We start from the raw sequence: 15,368 nt of genomic DNA, 5'->3' as shown, positions 1-15,368 counted from the left end.
ATATATATATATATATATATATATATATATATATATATATATATTTATAAACTTGTTTATTTTACTTATTTATTTTTGGCTGCGTTGGGTCTTCGTTGCTGAGCGCGGGCTTTCTCTAGTTGCGGCGAGCGGGGGCTACTCTTCGTTGCGGTGCGCAGGCTTCTCATTGCGGTGGCCTCCCTTGTTGCGGAGCACGGGCCCTAGGAGCAGCAGGCTTCAGTAGTTGTGGCACGTGGGCTTCAGAAGTTGTGGCACGTGGGCTCAGTAGTTGTGGCGCATGGGCTTAGTTGCTCCGCGGCATGTGGGATCTTCCCAGACCAGGGCTTGAACCCGTGTCCCCTGCATTGGCAGGTGGATTCTTAACCATTGTGCCACCAGGGAAGTCCCAAATGCTTTCTTAAAGGAAAAGAAAAGTGGCTAGAAAAAATTCAGCTCCATTTAGTAAATCTGAGACTGTGCTGAGACCCATACACACCCACACTACCACACCCATATGTATGTGTACCTATACATATACCTGTACCTCTACCTACGCCTAACCACACCAATATATACAGGTACCTATACCTATGCCTTTGCCTATACATAGGGGTTAAAGTTTATCTTTTGGTCTTATGATTTAGACTTGAATAGTACAATGTTAAGATGCTATAAGGTGCTTCATTATATTAAGAAAAATCATACTTCTTAAAATTTGTTCAAATAAAAACATTATTTTATTACCTACCTTTTACAATGGAGAAAATGAAAGATTCTGTAAGAATCAGTATAATAATACCTATGGATTATTCCACTGTGGTACTCATGGAGTAATTATGTGGTTGAAAGGTGGCTGATGTTTTATAAGAACAGGAGTGTGATCATGAGTAGAACTGATTTTGTCCTTTGCTTTTGTGAAATAGGAATGTTGTCAGCTCTTACTCTGATATCCAGGTAAGGTCCGTTGTAATTGATCTTCTCTCCACTAGATAGGAAGATCAGAGTCATAAATATTCATAAGAATATTTCCCCTTACTTGCTGTTTGCGTAAATAAAAGGTTAATTTATAAGGAACTGATTTTGTTTGTGTAAACTTTAAGCAAAAGAATTACTCTTATAAACTAAAAACTTAAATCGATCATCATGTCAGTTTAGAGTTATAGAAATAGCCTTTTAAAGGTATTATTTCCTCATTCAAATTTCTATGACAGAAAAAAATAGACAATGGGAATGCAAATTCTTAAATTAGCATGTATTAATATTTTTATTTTATAAGCTGATTATGAATGTGTGTATATATGTGCTCACTTTACTTTGCTCTTCTTTGCTTTGAGCCCCTGTGGTGAGCCCCTGTCTGCAGGCCTGACCTCATTCTCTCCTTTCTCACTAGATTTGGCTGGAACTGGGAAATAAGAGGAAGGCAACCTCGGCCACTGGCATGAATGATAAAAGCTCCCGCTCGCACTCAGTGTTCACCCTGGTGATGACCCAGACCAAGGTACTGTGTTGTTGATTAATTTCTTAGGTAAGATAGTCACTATATTCAAGTTTCATGTTTTCCTTATTTTCTCCTTTATTTTTTTATTTTTATCATCTTTATTGGAGTATAATTGCTTTACAGTGGTGTGTTAGTTTCTGCTGTATAACAAAGTGAATCAGCTATATGTATACATATATCCCCATATCCCCTCCCTCTTGCATCTCCCTCCCACCCTCCCTATCCCACCCCTCTAGGTGGTCACAAAGCACCGAGCTGATCTCCCTGTGCTATGCGGCCGCCTCCCACTAGCTCTGTGTTTTACGTTTGGTAGTGTATATATGTCCATGCCTCTCTCTTACTTCTTTAAATCAAAGGTAAAAGTCCAATCATATAAATGTATAACATAATTGGATTTTAGGACATATACACAGTAACGCTGAGTGGCATATACAGGAGTACGTTTTTCTCAGTGTTTTAAAAAATCAATAACGTGATTATTAACTTATCATATTGATATTGTCATATCAATACATGATAATATATTATCAACAATACATGATAATTGTACAGTATTTGAAAAGACATACCAGAAAGTAAAAGATTTTAAATAATTCATCCGTAGGGTTCCACTGCTCAAATGAAACCCCTCTAAAGAGTTTGGTATATAATCTTTCAGTTGTTTTACAATCACACGTAAACAAATTTACAAAATCTGCAACAATTTTATACTGTTAAAATTACTTGCAAAACATTATTATTCACAGCTACATAATTTTCCTTTGTTAAAATTCCTCAGGTTTTTCTCTGCTGTTGGACATTTATGTTGCTTTTAAATGCTTTGCTACTTCAGGGCTGGCATGAACAGCACCTTTGTACATTAAGCCTTTTTTCTGTCTGTGGCCGTTTCCCTAATATAATTGCGTAGTTATGGGTTTAGCCCCTTAAAGTCATTCCTTTTATTTTGCATAGTCTGAGCACTGCTCAGTGTGTTCTTATAAATTGTCACAGATTCAAGAAGGGATAGCTTCAAAAATAAGTGAGTGGTTTGTAATCTTGTCTACCTTTCCGTTTTGCAGACTTATATTGATGGCAAGTCGTAAAAGAACTTATGATGTGTTATTTTAATGTCCTCTTGTCCCAGACAGAATTTGTGGAAGGGGAAGAGCTGGATCACAGGATTCGGAGCCGCATAAACCTGGTGGACCTGGCGGGCAGTGAGCGCTGTTCCGAGACCCAGACGAGCGGGGAGCGGCTGAAGGTAAGGGTGAGCCCTCACGCTGGGGAGCTCAGTCCTGGGCACTGTTATTAGGAGATTACTGGCTAAGCACGTAATCTTTTTTTTTTTTTTTTAATAAATTTATTTATTTATTTATGGCTGTGTTGGGTCTTTGTTGCTGCGCGTGGGCTTTCTCTAGTTGCGGCGAGTGAGGGCCACTCTTCGTTGTGGTGCGTGGGCTTCTCACTGCGGTGACTTCTCTTGTTGCGGAGCACAGGCTCTAGAGCACAGGCTCAGTAGTTGGGGCATGCAGCCTCTGTAGTTGTGGCTCGCAGGCTCAGTAGTTGTGGCTCGTGGGCTCTAGAGTGCAGGCTCAGTAGTTGTGGCTCGTGGGCTCTAGAGCGCAGGCTCAGTAGTTGTGGCACACAGACTCAGCTGTTCCGCAGCATGTGGGATCTTCCCGGTCCAGGGCTTGGACCCGTGTTCCCTGCACTGGCAGGCGGTATTCCTAACCACTGCGCCACCAGGGAAGTCCCTAAGTGTGTAATCTTAACCAAGAATAACCTCTCTGTCCCTGCACTTAATAGACTGTGTTGCTGAGACTTAAAGAGGAGCCTGTAGTTCTTGGTTATGATTGCTTCTCAGAGTCAATTAGTAAATTTTGAGTCTGAAGAAAGTTGGTAGTTTATGGAAGAAAGTATTTCCTCAGTAATTATATGAAGGAAGAAATATATTTTGTGAAATACATTTATTGCTGAGCAGTTCCTTTCAATTAAAATGTTTGATCTTGTCCCCAGGAAGGCGTGAGTATTAACAAGTCCCTGCTGACCCTGGGAAAGGTCATATCCGCGCTCTCCGAGCAGGCCAGCGGGAAGAGAACATTCATTCCTTACCGCGAGTCTGTCCTCACATGGCAAGTAGCTTTTGGAGTATAAGGAATTGTACAAAATAGAGTGAGTACTGTGGGGGAAAAGGGCATAGACTGACTTCATGTGACTCTGGGACAGAGCAGTGGTGAGCGGTACGGATTCCAGAGCCAGGCTACCTGGACTTGATCTCAGCTGTGCTTCCTACAAACTGTGTGACTTTGGGCAAATCAGTTAATAGTCCTCCAGCCTGTTTCCTCATCTCTAAAATGGGGATAATATCAATACCTGTCTTTTAGGGTTGTAGTGAGGGTTAAATGATGAATGAACTATTATTAGTGCCTGATGTTTGAGCATATATGGTATCACCAAACACATTACTATGTGTGTGAAGCGAAGTTTAGCACACACTGGCTGGCATGTAAGTGTTCAAAAAGTATTTTCATTAATGAACATGTATTTAACTTCAGATATATTACATTCAGATTATGTCTGTATTGATTTAATACCCAATTCTGATACGGACTGCATCACTGTGGACAGCAGTGTATCGTTATATTTGACTTATTATATTATAATTGCCACCTCAAAACCTGTAAGTGAAAAATTGATTTTTTTAATGCCTTTTGAAAATTAAGAATAACTTTTGAAAGTTAGGAATAATTCACTCTGCATTCATAAATACAGAGTTTTTAGTCTCGTGATCTTTTTCCTTCTAAAATAAGGCTTTTGCATATAATAGAAAACAAAATTTATGTTTATATGTTCATCCATCGTTTTCTGCACTTTTGAGCAGCTGCTTTGAAGGGCTCTGGTGACCCTGGAAATGCAAGGGTGACCAGACACACGGTCCCGCCCCTAAAGTTGCTCACAGTCTAGTATGGGGAGAGGGATTTTACTAAATATTGGAAAGTTAACCATATTTAAAAATCTTTGCACAGACTGTCGCTTCACAGAACACTATAAAAAGTGTGAGACGAGGGACTTTCCCTGGCAATCCAGTGGTTAGGACTCTGCGCTCTCACTGCCGAGGGCCCGGGTTCAATCCCTGGTCGGAGAACTAGAATTCCACGAGCTGCGCGGCCAGAATAAATAAATGAAAAGTGTGAGATGAAATAAAGTGTGCAGAGATCTAAAAATAGCTACAAATACCAAACAGTTCTAACCGGTGTCTGAGTGAGGAGCGTAGCACTGCGTCACGTGTCCCCGTGGTCTGCCTCGTGCTCTCTAGGTAGTTGTCCTGAGGTCGTTGTAGAAGCAAAGTCTAATTGTGACTGTTTTCCTTGAAGGCTGCTGAAGGAAAGTCTGAGCGGAAATTCCAAAACGTCGATGATCGCCACGGTCAGCCCGGCGGCCAGCAGCGTGGAGGAGACCCTGAGCACGCTGAGATACGCCACCCAGGCCCGGATGATAGTCAACGCCGCCAGGGTCAACGAGGACGTGAGCGCCAAGTTGATCAGAGGTCAGCAGTTCCCTACAGACTTAAAGATTATCTTGCAAGAGTTTAGTCTCAGATATTCATTTCAGTGATGAAAATGTGCAGTTTAAGGAAGTTAAAGATTTTTCTCTCGTATCTGTGTAATAGCTGCTGGCCATCGTTCCACACTGATGAGGAAGGCGGCTGGAAGGACGGCAGGAAGGAGTAATGGGGAAAGTCAGAAAAAGCCGGGAAATGGGGTGGGCGAAAGGGAGACAGCCGGCGCAGGAAACCCTCTAGGGACTGAGTCGTGCGCCTGTGCAGCACAGGGGCAGTAATGTCCTTTACTTTTCCTCCTGTGGCCTTTCCGCCGTTGTCTGTCTCTCACCTCTGCTTTCGCTTGGTTCATTGACCCAAAGGCTGTTTGGTCCTGGGTCTCCAGCACGGGCCTCCCTTCGCCAACGCCGAGTGTCCTTCTCTTGCTCACCTGCTCGGGGACCTTGCAGAAGGCGAATAGGTCCCTCAGAGGTGTGGGCCAGAGGAGGATGGATTTGCCGTCTCGCGCTCCATCTTTTCCTGTTTGGATCCCCCTCGCATTTACAAATGGGACCATTTTCATTAAAAATAAGTATTCTGAATTCCAGCTTGGCAAATCTGTCATCTTCATCTAACATGTCTTTATGAGTATGGTTTGCCTGGGGCAGTCCTGGTTCATGGCTGTCATCCCAGTGTGATGAATGGTGCCTCCGGTCCTTCTCAAACGTGTCCCTCTTTGGACGATACATTACGTGGCCATACTGCTTTTGAGGGAGGGAAATTCATTAATAGGGGAGCAGTTTTTCAGGTAAAGGTTAGGTAGAGATTTGTAGGTAAAGTAAAATTTCTGCAAGTATTCTGTTTTACTTAGTATTTAAAACTTCAAATAAAATAGAAGATTGGAGGGTTATGTCTAGTGTGGGAATTACTATATATCAAATGTTATTGATCATGCATCTTTCTACAAATATTTAGACTTGAAAGCAGAAATTGAAAAGTTAAAAGCTGCTCAAAGAAACAGTCAGAACATTGACCCTGAGCGATATAGGCTCTGTCGGCAAGAAATAACATCCTTGAGAATGAAGCTGTATCAGCAGGAGAGAGACATGGCAGAAATGCAAAGGTGGGCTCTGGTCACTACCTTCGATGCTGTGGGTGTTGCCTGGAATTGCTGGACTGGCTTGGGGCGAGGGTTGGGAGAGGGGGAGGGGGTGGAGGTGGGGACGGGAGGCTGAGAAGGTACCGGAGTCTGCCTTTATCCCTGCCTCCTTCCCTGTGAATAGAGCAGCTTATCCCCAGACCATTGCGTTTTAAGTATTCCCAAGTGGTTTCCTCATCTCAGTTGATTGTCTCTTGATTCTAAACTCTCATTTGTCTTTGGTAAGAATGTGGAAGGAAAAACTTGAACAAGCTGAAAAAAGGAAACTTCAAGTAACAAAGGAGTTACAGGTATCGTTTCAGCTCTCTAAACTGATTTGAAAATTTGCAAAGAAATATGACAGTAAATATACAGATGTAATTTCTCAAATTCCAGGCCAAGGAATTTGTTTTATCCTGTGGGAAGTGGTAAATCTTTGAAAGGGTTTGACCAGGGAATCGACATTTTGAGAATTAGTTCACAATTACTTTGGTGTAGGGTGTAAGCAGGACTGAAGCCAAGAGGGACTGTTGGCAGGGCGGTCAGAAGGCTGCCTCAGTGGTTCAGGTGGGAGGTGCTACGGGTCTGAACCAAGGTGATGGCCATGGAGACGCAGTGGCAGGACCTGACCTGCTGTAGACGTCGGTGGGTGAGATCAGGCACATCTGGTGATGCTGGGTTGAGCTGTGAGTGGGCTGAGGATGGTGCCAGGACAGAGGGTCAGCGTCTTCCTGGGAGTCTAAGAAGTATGGTGGTCACACTTACGGTGAAGTCGCGAGGAGAGGGTCTAAGAGACCATTAATTAACCGAGTCCCACGTACTGCGATTTTAAAGTTTAATGTTTTAGGTGGATCTAACAGTTTCATGCTTGTGATTAAAGGTAATTTTTTTTCTGACTTCTCCTAGAAAGCAGGAATTACATTTCAAATGGACAACCATTTGCCAAACCTGGTCAATCTCAATGAAGACCCTCAGCTGTCGGAGATACTGTTATATATGATAAAAGAGGGAACAACTACAGTCGGAAAGTATAAACCAAACTCGAGCCGTGACATCCAGTTGTCGGGGGTGCTGATCGCCGACGAGCACTGGTGCGTTCCTGCCCAGTAGTTTTCCAGATCTTGATGACTGTGGCTTCCTTCACATGAGGCATTCACTCACACTGATTCTTTGGTATAAGTCTTCGCATGCATCTTTCAGCCAGGAAAAACAGGCAGTCTGAGTGTTTTTTTTTTTTTTTTTCCTTGCGTTATGCGAGCCTCTCACTGTTGTGGCCTCTCCCATTTGCGGAGCACAGGCTCCGGACGCGCAGGCTCAGCGGCCATGGCTCACGGGCCCAGCCGCTCCGGGGCACGCGGGATCCTCCCGAAACGGGGCACGAACCCGCGTCTCCTGCATCGGCAGGCAGACTCTCAAGCACTGCGCCACCAGGGAAGCCCAGTCTGAGTGTTTTGTAAGGATGGCAGGTCAGTTACTCTCAATATGAGATACGATAGAGTACCGCTTTATCAGAAGTTATCCCTCAGCCAATAGCTCTAAACTTCTATCCATCATCTATGGCAGGATTTTTGACTGGATTGACAAATTTTAAAATCCATTCATATGAATTGAATGATACTGTGTTGTTAGGGCGATAGTACATATAAACTGTTGTAGCTGCACAGTGTGTTTTCATGATTGGGCCATGTTGATGCTCCCTCATTTTTCCGCTGTAAAGTATCCTGTTGTGTGAGTCTACCTGTCTACTTGGTTGGTGGGCGTTTGGGTGGTGTCTCATGTTTTGCTCCCCCAGTACTGCTGTGGGCACTCTTGGATGCGTCTCCTGGTACAGACGGGCAGAGCTTCTGTGGGGCGAGTTTCATACCCTGAGTTAGGGCCCTCGGGGCAGCCGCTGGGAACCCGGGCAGCCAGGCCCTCCTGTCCGCCCCGCTGTGCTGCGTGAGTCTCTGATGATCTTCCTGTTATCCTCCCTATATGGTGATCATTGTGAAGTTTGGGAAAATGGCTCCTAAGTGGTGTGTATAGCAGCAGAGATAACCAGGCTGCAGCATATGTGCATAGCCATCTTTATGAGGTAATTTCAGATTGTTTTCCAGAATGGCTGGCACTTCTGCCGCCATTGGCTCCTTGGTCCCTGTTGCCCTGCATCCTTGCTGACCCTTAGCACTGTCAGGGGGATGTGAAATGGCATCTCGTGGGGGATGCGTTTTGCATTTACTTGACTGATCCTATTCACCTGTTCTTGGGCCATTTTTGTTTGCTCTTCTGTAACCTGCCTGTTCATTGTTCATGTCTTTTGTCCATTTTTCGATTGTGTTGGGTTTTTTTCATAATTTGTAGGAGTTTTTTTAATATATTTTGGTGGCCCAGCTTTTGTGAGTTTCATGTGTTGTAAATGTGTTTTCTCCAGTGTGTGGCTCATCGTTTCACTCTCTTATGGTGCCTTTTGATGGATCAGAGTTCTTAGTGTAGTACATAAGTCAATCTTTTCCTTTATGGTTGTCAGTGTTTTTGTCTTGTTTAAGAAATCGTTTCTACACTGAGGTCATAGACAGTCACCTAAATTATCTTCTGAATGTTTTGAAATTTTGCCTTCACATTTAAGTCCTTAAGTCGTATGGAATTTTTTGTTTGGTGTGAAGTAGGGATCTAAATTCATTTATTTTCCACGTGAATAACCAACTCTACCAGTACCATATATTAAATAACATATGACTTTTTTTGTGATCTGCAGTGTTCATACAAAAAATTTCCAAAAATACAGAGTGTGTTTTCTCACGAATATTGCACGGCCTTAGGTCCTCGAGCCCGCATTGTCTTTGTACCCGGCGTGGCACGGCTTCTTGATCCTCAGATCCTCGTGCTCTTCCGATAATTAACCATTTTCTATAACAAATAAACCCAGAATTATTTATGCTTGTAGCAAAGGTACAGAACATGCCCCCAAAGAGTTGAGAGTCCAGGGGGACCAGGAAGTCCCCCACTTGCCTGGCACTTGGTGTTTCCCCTTTTAGTACATGGATAGGTGTTTGTCTCACTCTCTGGACCGTGTTCACGAGAGCAGGTTTCGTGTCTGTCTTCACTGATGACATACCTGGCACGTGGGGCTCAGTGGACAAAGGAGCCCCAGTACCCATCAGTGTATATTAACATTAGGTGGGTCTTAGCTACTTAGTGCTTAAAAGTAAAGAAAGAGAAGGAAAGTTCACCTCTAGCTTTGAGCCCTAAAGAGAAGCTGCTTAGAGGGCTCTGGCCTTGACGAGTGATGGGGGTGAGGGAGAGGATGTCTTATGTCGACGGAGCGATTCAGGTGAAGGAGAGAAGCTGATGTTAAGGCAAATCCAGGTGGGGTTCTTAAGGAAAATAGTGGTGGATCAGGGGGTTGGTGGTTGAAGCCGGATGCGGGGTGGGAGGGGGCAGAATGCTAAGGCCAAGGGCTTTTGATGGCAGGGCAGATAGAACTGGGAGAGAGGAGGCGTCAGAACAAGCAGACCTTGTTTAAACCTTTACGGGGTTAGGACACTAGGCTGGCGGGAGGGTGGGCTGTCCTCTTCTCCAGGTGCTCAAGTTCAACTGTCATTCTTTAACTGTAGATCTCAGAGCCTTGTCTGGAGCTAGAGGTTTTGTTTGGGGCTCAGCTTTTGCTACAGTTTTCTCTTTCTGTCCAGTTAATCCAAAGATAATTGGATTTTGGAGTTTCTTTCCTATTTTCTGAATAAAAAGACTCAAAAGGATATATAGCATTTATAGCTGATTTTCAACAGTATCATCTTATCGTCAGAGTTCAGTTAATTAGACGTCCAAAGTGTGTGCTTTTATCTCCATGCTTTTCCTTCCTCTGTATTACCCCTCTTTTCATGGGAGGAAAATGTTGTTTGTCCCATTATTAAAACTCATAAATAAAACCAGAAAGTTAGAAAAGTAAAACATAAAAATACTTAAAACTCTTCCATTCATAAAGAAACCACTGTCAGTATTTTAGTGTATTTTCCTTTAACGTTTGTGTATTTTTTTTTTTTCCCATTTCTGGGGAAGAGGGGGTTGGTATTTTTTTTAAGTAATTTTTTTTTGTGTGGTACGCGGGCCTCTCTCTCTTGTGGCCTCTCGCGGGTCTCTCTCTGTTGTGGCCTCTCCCGTTGTGGAGCACAGGCTCCGGACGCGCAGGCTCAGCGGCCATGGCTTCCGGGCCCAGCCGCTCCGTGGCATGTGGGATCTTCCCGGACCGGGGCACGAACCCGCGTCCCCTGCATCGGCAGGCGGACTCTCAACCGCTGCGCCACCAGGGAAGCCCCTTAAGTAGTTTTAATCAAAATACATACGATGAAAATTTTTCCCACCACTGGTGGATAGAATTGCTAGAGAAGCCAGGCTTTTTCACCAAACCTTCAAAATCTAATTGAAGGAAAATAAGAGAGTTCTAAGTCATTATGGTCACAAATTGATATGAACCTTGACACTAAGGGAGTAACCCAAGGAGGATTATCTGTATTGCCTTTTTCTTACTTGTTAGTCTGTCCTGTAGCTGTAACTGTAGCTGTCCTGTCCTGTAGCTGTAACAATGTGCATCCTGTCATTACAGCACCGTCAACAATTTCGATGGGACCGTGAGTATCGTCCCAGCCGGGGAAGCAAAGACATATGTAAATGGAAGACTTATTTTGGAACCCACGGTATTACATCATGTAAGTTGGCTGCTGCTAAGATGTGAGAAATTGTTTGACTTTGGGCAAGTGATCTAGTTTTTCTGAGCCCGGTTCTGTCCTCTGTAAGATCGGTAGTGAACGGGATGAAGGACTTTCTGGTTCTAACGTTCTCTTATTTCACGAATTGCCTGCCTTTGCGCAGAGACCGCAGTTCTGTTATGGTGGGTGGACCAGCCCCCAAGGAGCTGTCCACCAGCAGCAGCATTATGTGTCCCGGGAAGAGCTGGGTTTTGGAATCAGGCCAGACAGGGTCGAAGCCCTGGCCCTGCCACTTGCCATATGACCTTTGAAAAGTTATTAAGCTCGGCGTGATTGCATGTCACCCATGTCAGGACACTTTTGAGAGCACTTTAATAATTAGGAGAACAGGCATGAACTATTCTGTTGCAGGCAAAGCAAGACGTATGGTCACTTGGTATATATCCTGTCTTTCAGGAGGGGTAAAGGGAGGAGTAGGTGAAAGAATTCATGCATAGTTCTTAATACAGTGTCTGCAGACAGTGAGCTCAGTGTGCGCTTATCACTGCTACCGTTAAGCTCTGTGCTCTATTAGTTTCCTCATTCCTAAAATCGGGATAATAACATGCATAGTTGTGAGACATCAGTGAGATGACGTATATGTGTATAGTGTCAGATGCATTTCTTGGCCTGTAGGAAGCATTTCATAAATGTTAGCTGCTGTGATTTTTATGTTTATCATTAGTGATACTAGACTGTATTGAATTGTTGAACATAAGGGTTTGTCCCACGGAATTTTTTGGTTCAGACTCACCTCAAGGAGTAAATTTTTTGTGTGCTTTAGGGTGATCGGGTGATTCTTGGTGGCGATCATTATTTTAGATTTAATCATCCAGTAGAAGTCCAGAAAGGGGAAAGACCGTCCAGTAGAGATACTCTTGTGAGTGAGGGTCCAAGAGACTTTGAATCTGCAAAAAATGACTTGCTCTTGGCACAGAGATTGCAGTAAGTATTTTTGTTGGTATGAAACAGTAAGTATACGGGAGAGGGCTATGGAGAGCCTTAATCAGGGTGTCCTGGCTGCACTCGTTAACTCTTTGGGTGCCGATTTCTAGTGACGTGATCTTTCCTCTTCTGTGTGCATTCACTCAACAAACAAACTTAGCTCCTACGCCGGAGGAATTCGTCTTCTCATGGGGCTGACGGACAGACAGGCAGAGTGCCCTGACAGAGCCCTGCACCGTGTGGAGCTCCTGGGGTGACTCCTGCCCCGACCAGGGGTCAGCGAAGGTCTCATGAGAAGATGTCTCCTGCGAGGGAGTCGGCCAGGGGAAGCCTGGGGAGTGGACCCTTAGTTACTTTTCTTCTTTTGCCCCAGTTTTAGCTGAGGCAATATTGTAGGAGTTCTCATTTCAGCAGGGTCCCTGTAAAATAAATGGCAAGTAACACAGAAATAAAATGCTAAAGCATTTGGACTTTATCTTAAAGGTTATGGGGTCATAAGAGAATTTTAAGGAGACATGAGACAGATATGATGGGGATCACATTGCAGAAGGGTGACTGTGGCCCAGGTCTGGAGGGTGGAGGGTGGTGGAGCCAGGTCCCGGGCTGCAGTGCAGTGGAGGCTGGGGGGTGAGACGGGCATCTCGGGGTCACGGGGAGAGAAATATCTGCGCAGAGGATGGAGGCGGGGGGTGGGAAGGATGACCGGGGTGGGCCACACGAACCCTGCTTTGTCACCTTTTCAAAAGTCTGAGCTTGCTTTGCCCTCTTCTTTTTTTTTAAATTGTGGTACAACATACGTAGCATAAAATTCACCTTTTTAGCCATTTTTAAGTGTGCAGTTCAGTGGTGTTAAGTACATTCACAGTGTTGTGCAGCCTCAACCATATTCTGTCTCCAAAATTTTCTCCTCACCCAACTGGGCCTCTGTACCCACTAAGCAATGGCTACCCCCTCCCCGCGGGTCCTGGTAGCCATTAGGTCCTCTTTCTTTTGACATTCTTATTCTTTTTTTTTTTTTAATTTTTGGCTGCCTTGGGTCTTCGTTGCTGCACGGTCTTTCTCTAGCCGCGGTGAGCGGGGAGCAGGGGCCACTCTTCACTGCGGTGCGCAGGCTTCTCACTGCGGTGGCCTCTCCCGTTGTGGAGCACGGGCTCTAGGCGCACGGGCTTCAGTAGTTGTGGCTCGCAGGCTCAGTCGTTGTGGCTTGCAGTCTCCAGAGCTCAGGCTCAGGAGTTGTGGCACACGGGCTTAGTGGCTCTGCGGCATGTGGGATCCTGCCGGACCAGGGCTCGAACCCGTGTCCCCTGCCTTGGCAGGCGGATTCTCAACCATTGCGCCACCAGGGAAGCCCTGACATTCTTATTCTAATTCAGTAAAATTGGGTATGGAAATTTTATGCAGTACAATTGTTAAAGCATGGGGTTTTGTTGAGAAGAGAAAGAAGCTTTTAGTTTTCTGTAATCACCAATCCTTTTCCCCATATACAGTGAAAGGTAATTTAATATTTTGACTTCTCAAAATGTCTGAGTGTTACCTGAAAACTGGGTTCACCTCTTGGTGGGTGTCGAGCCAAAAGACACAGCCAGGCCAAAGATCAGGAGAAGGAAGGATTCATTACTTGGATCAAGTAAGGAGAACATGGGAACTTTCCCAAAGCCGTGCTTCCCCAACAGTAAGACTGTGGAGGTTTTAAGCTAAGGGTACATGCGTGTTCGTGAAGGGGCCCGAGCAGGGGAGAAGTCAGCATAGAATCAGGGCAGGGATCGACAGAGTCCAGGCTTCAGTTGACTGAAGCCACGGGGGTCACAGAAGGTCAGCATCTCCATCCCTGAGGTTCCCGTTGACCTGGTGGCTGAGCTTCCGGCTAATCTTCACCCTTGACTCGGAGCTGCGAGTCTTCACAACTGCTATTTTATCTTTGCTGTTGTTGCTTCTCTTGCCTGATAACAGTCGTTCTTTTGTTCCCTCGAGATCATTGGTTTCTGAGGCCTGTTCAAGGGCAAGCACGGTGTCCAGGCTCAGATCACAAAACAGCTCAGGCCAAACATGGCTTCGCTTCTGTCAAGAAAGCCCCGCCTGGTTCTCTCTCTGGGGGACCCCCCACCCTGTCTGCTTACAAAATTATTATAGATGATTGGAAAAATATGGTACAATCTCTGCTTTATCGGCTCATGTATCATGCTTTTAGAGGCATTTCAATATATTCCTAATCTGTGACCTAAACGTGAGTTGAAAGATAATGATATGAAATAATTTTTGCCCTAACCATTGTTAGTTTAACATAAAACGCCCATATTTTGTGTTTACTACGATGTTAACTATAATGTTTACTGCAGTGTTCACTGTAACATAATTATGTTATAAATATATATTTTATATTTTTATGTAAGTTAAAACATTTTTATATAGCTTAAGCATTAGAAAAACATATTTGCTTAAATATCGAGCATCTGCAATAGTAATTAGAAATGAGCAAATGTTCAATCTTTTATGTTTTGTTTGTGTAAACAATTCTAGAGCTAATCAACATTTCAGAATGCTGTTGACAGAATGTCAGAAATGAAGTTTTGAGATTTGAACTTTTGTTTAATTTAAAACCTCTTAATACGATTAAGAACTATTACAGCATATGAAGAATTCTTGACAGTCCCCTGTAACTATTGAATATTTTGCTACTTGTAGACTTGAAGCAGAAATAAAGGAGGCGCAGTTGAAAGCAAAGGAAGAAATGATGCAGGGAATCCAGATCGTGAAAGAAATGGCTCAGCAAGAGCTTTCCTCTCAAAAAGCTGCGTACGAAAGCAAAATAAAAGTCCTGGAAGCAGAGCTGGTAAGAGGCAGAACGGTTTTCTTTCTCTGCCGGTGCCGCGTCAGGGGGGAGCTCGGGGCCGCGTCAGGGGGGGGCCGCTGGGCGGGGGAGGAGAAGCAGAGGGGCCGCCCCCAGCCCTCGGGCAGTCGCGCCTCCCGGAAGCCCTTGTGGAGAGCGGCGCTCTGAAAGGTTTGACTAGTGATGGTTATTTTCAGTTGGGTTAGTCAAGCTGGGTGGGCTGGCGCAGCATTGGGGCACCTTTTCTGGCTGTGAGTCAATTTCTTGTGCACTGATTTGTACAGAGGGACTTCTGTACCTTTTTGGTATCATTTTTGAAGAATTGCTCTGTATCTTTGCCCTATTTATTTTTTATTATTGTATGTCAAAGAAAGAAGAATGTCAAAGAAAGAAGATACAGGAAATAAATAACCAAAAGGCTAATTACAAAATTGAGGAACTAGAAAAGGCAAAGCAGCGTTTTGAACAGGAAATATATGTCAACAAAAAGCGGTTAGAAATGGAGACTTTGGCTACAAAACAGGTAATTTCACTTTATAGCTAGTCTGAGCTATCTTGAGGAAAAGCTGGATTCTTCTTTTTCTTTTAAAGAGCTTATGGTCTTTTGATGGACGATGGCCAAACCCAGGTCTGCAGGTGAGAAGGGGCTTCCTGCCTGAAAGCCTCTGTCCTCACGATGTGCTCACACATTATCACACAGATCTTTGCAAAGGGACAGAGCTGTTGTTTCCAGCGAGTTCCAG

At 44.4% G+C, this 15,368-nt stretch overlaps 1 protein-coding gene across 1 annotated transcript in view; it reads left to right on the top strand.

The window, feature by feature from the left end:
• KIF14 (kinesin family member 14) overlaps positions 1-15,368 on the top strand; it is a 47,765-nt gene that overhangs the window by 8,978 nt on the left and 23,419 nt on the right. The window contains exons 7-18 of the mRNA XM_007456132.1: positions 903-933; positions 1,370-1,477; positions 2,601-2,717; positions 3,473-3,588; positions 4,831-5,003; positions 5,970-6,117; positions 6,380-6,443; positions 7,039-7,223; positions 10,712-10,814; positions 11,638-11,798; positions 14,481-14,628; positions 14,996-15,148. Coding sequence (XP_007456194.1) covers positions 903-933; positions 1,370-1,477; positions 2,601-2,717; positions 3,473-3,588; positions 4,831-5,003; positions 5,970-6,117; positions 6,380-6,443; positions 7,039-7,223; positions 10,712-10,814; positions 11,638-11,798; positions 14,481-14,628; positions 14,996-15,148 — 1,507 coding nt within the window. The remainder of the gene's footprint in view (positions 1-902; positions 934-1,369; positions 1,478-2,600; positions 2,718-3,472; positions 3,589-4,830; positions 5,004-5,969; positions 6,118-6,379; positions 6,444-7,038; positions 7,224-10,711; positions 10,815-11,637; positions 11,799-14,480; positions 14,629-14,995; positions 15,149-15,368) is intronic.

Source organism: Lipotes vexillifer, unplaced genomic scaffold, assembly GCF_000442215.2.
Source record: "Lipotes vexillifer unplaced genomic scaffold, Lipotes_vexillifer_v1.1 scaffold1201, whole genome shotgun sequence".
NCBI lineage: Eukaryota > Metazoa > Chordata > Mammalia > Artiodactyla > Lipotidae > Lipotes > Lipotes vexillifer.
This window is presented reverse-complemented; position numbering and strand designations above follow the sequence as displayed.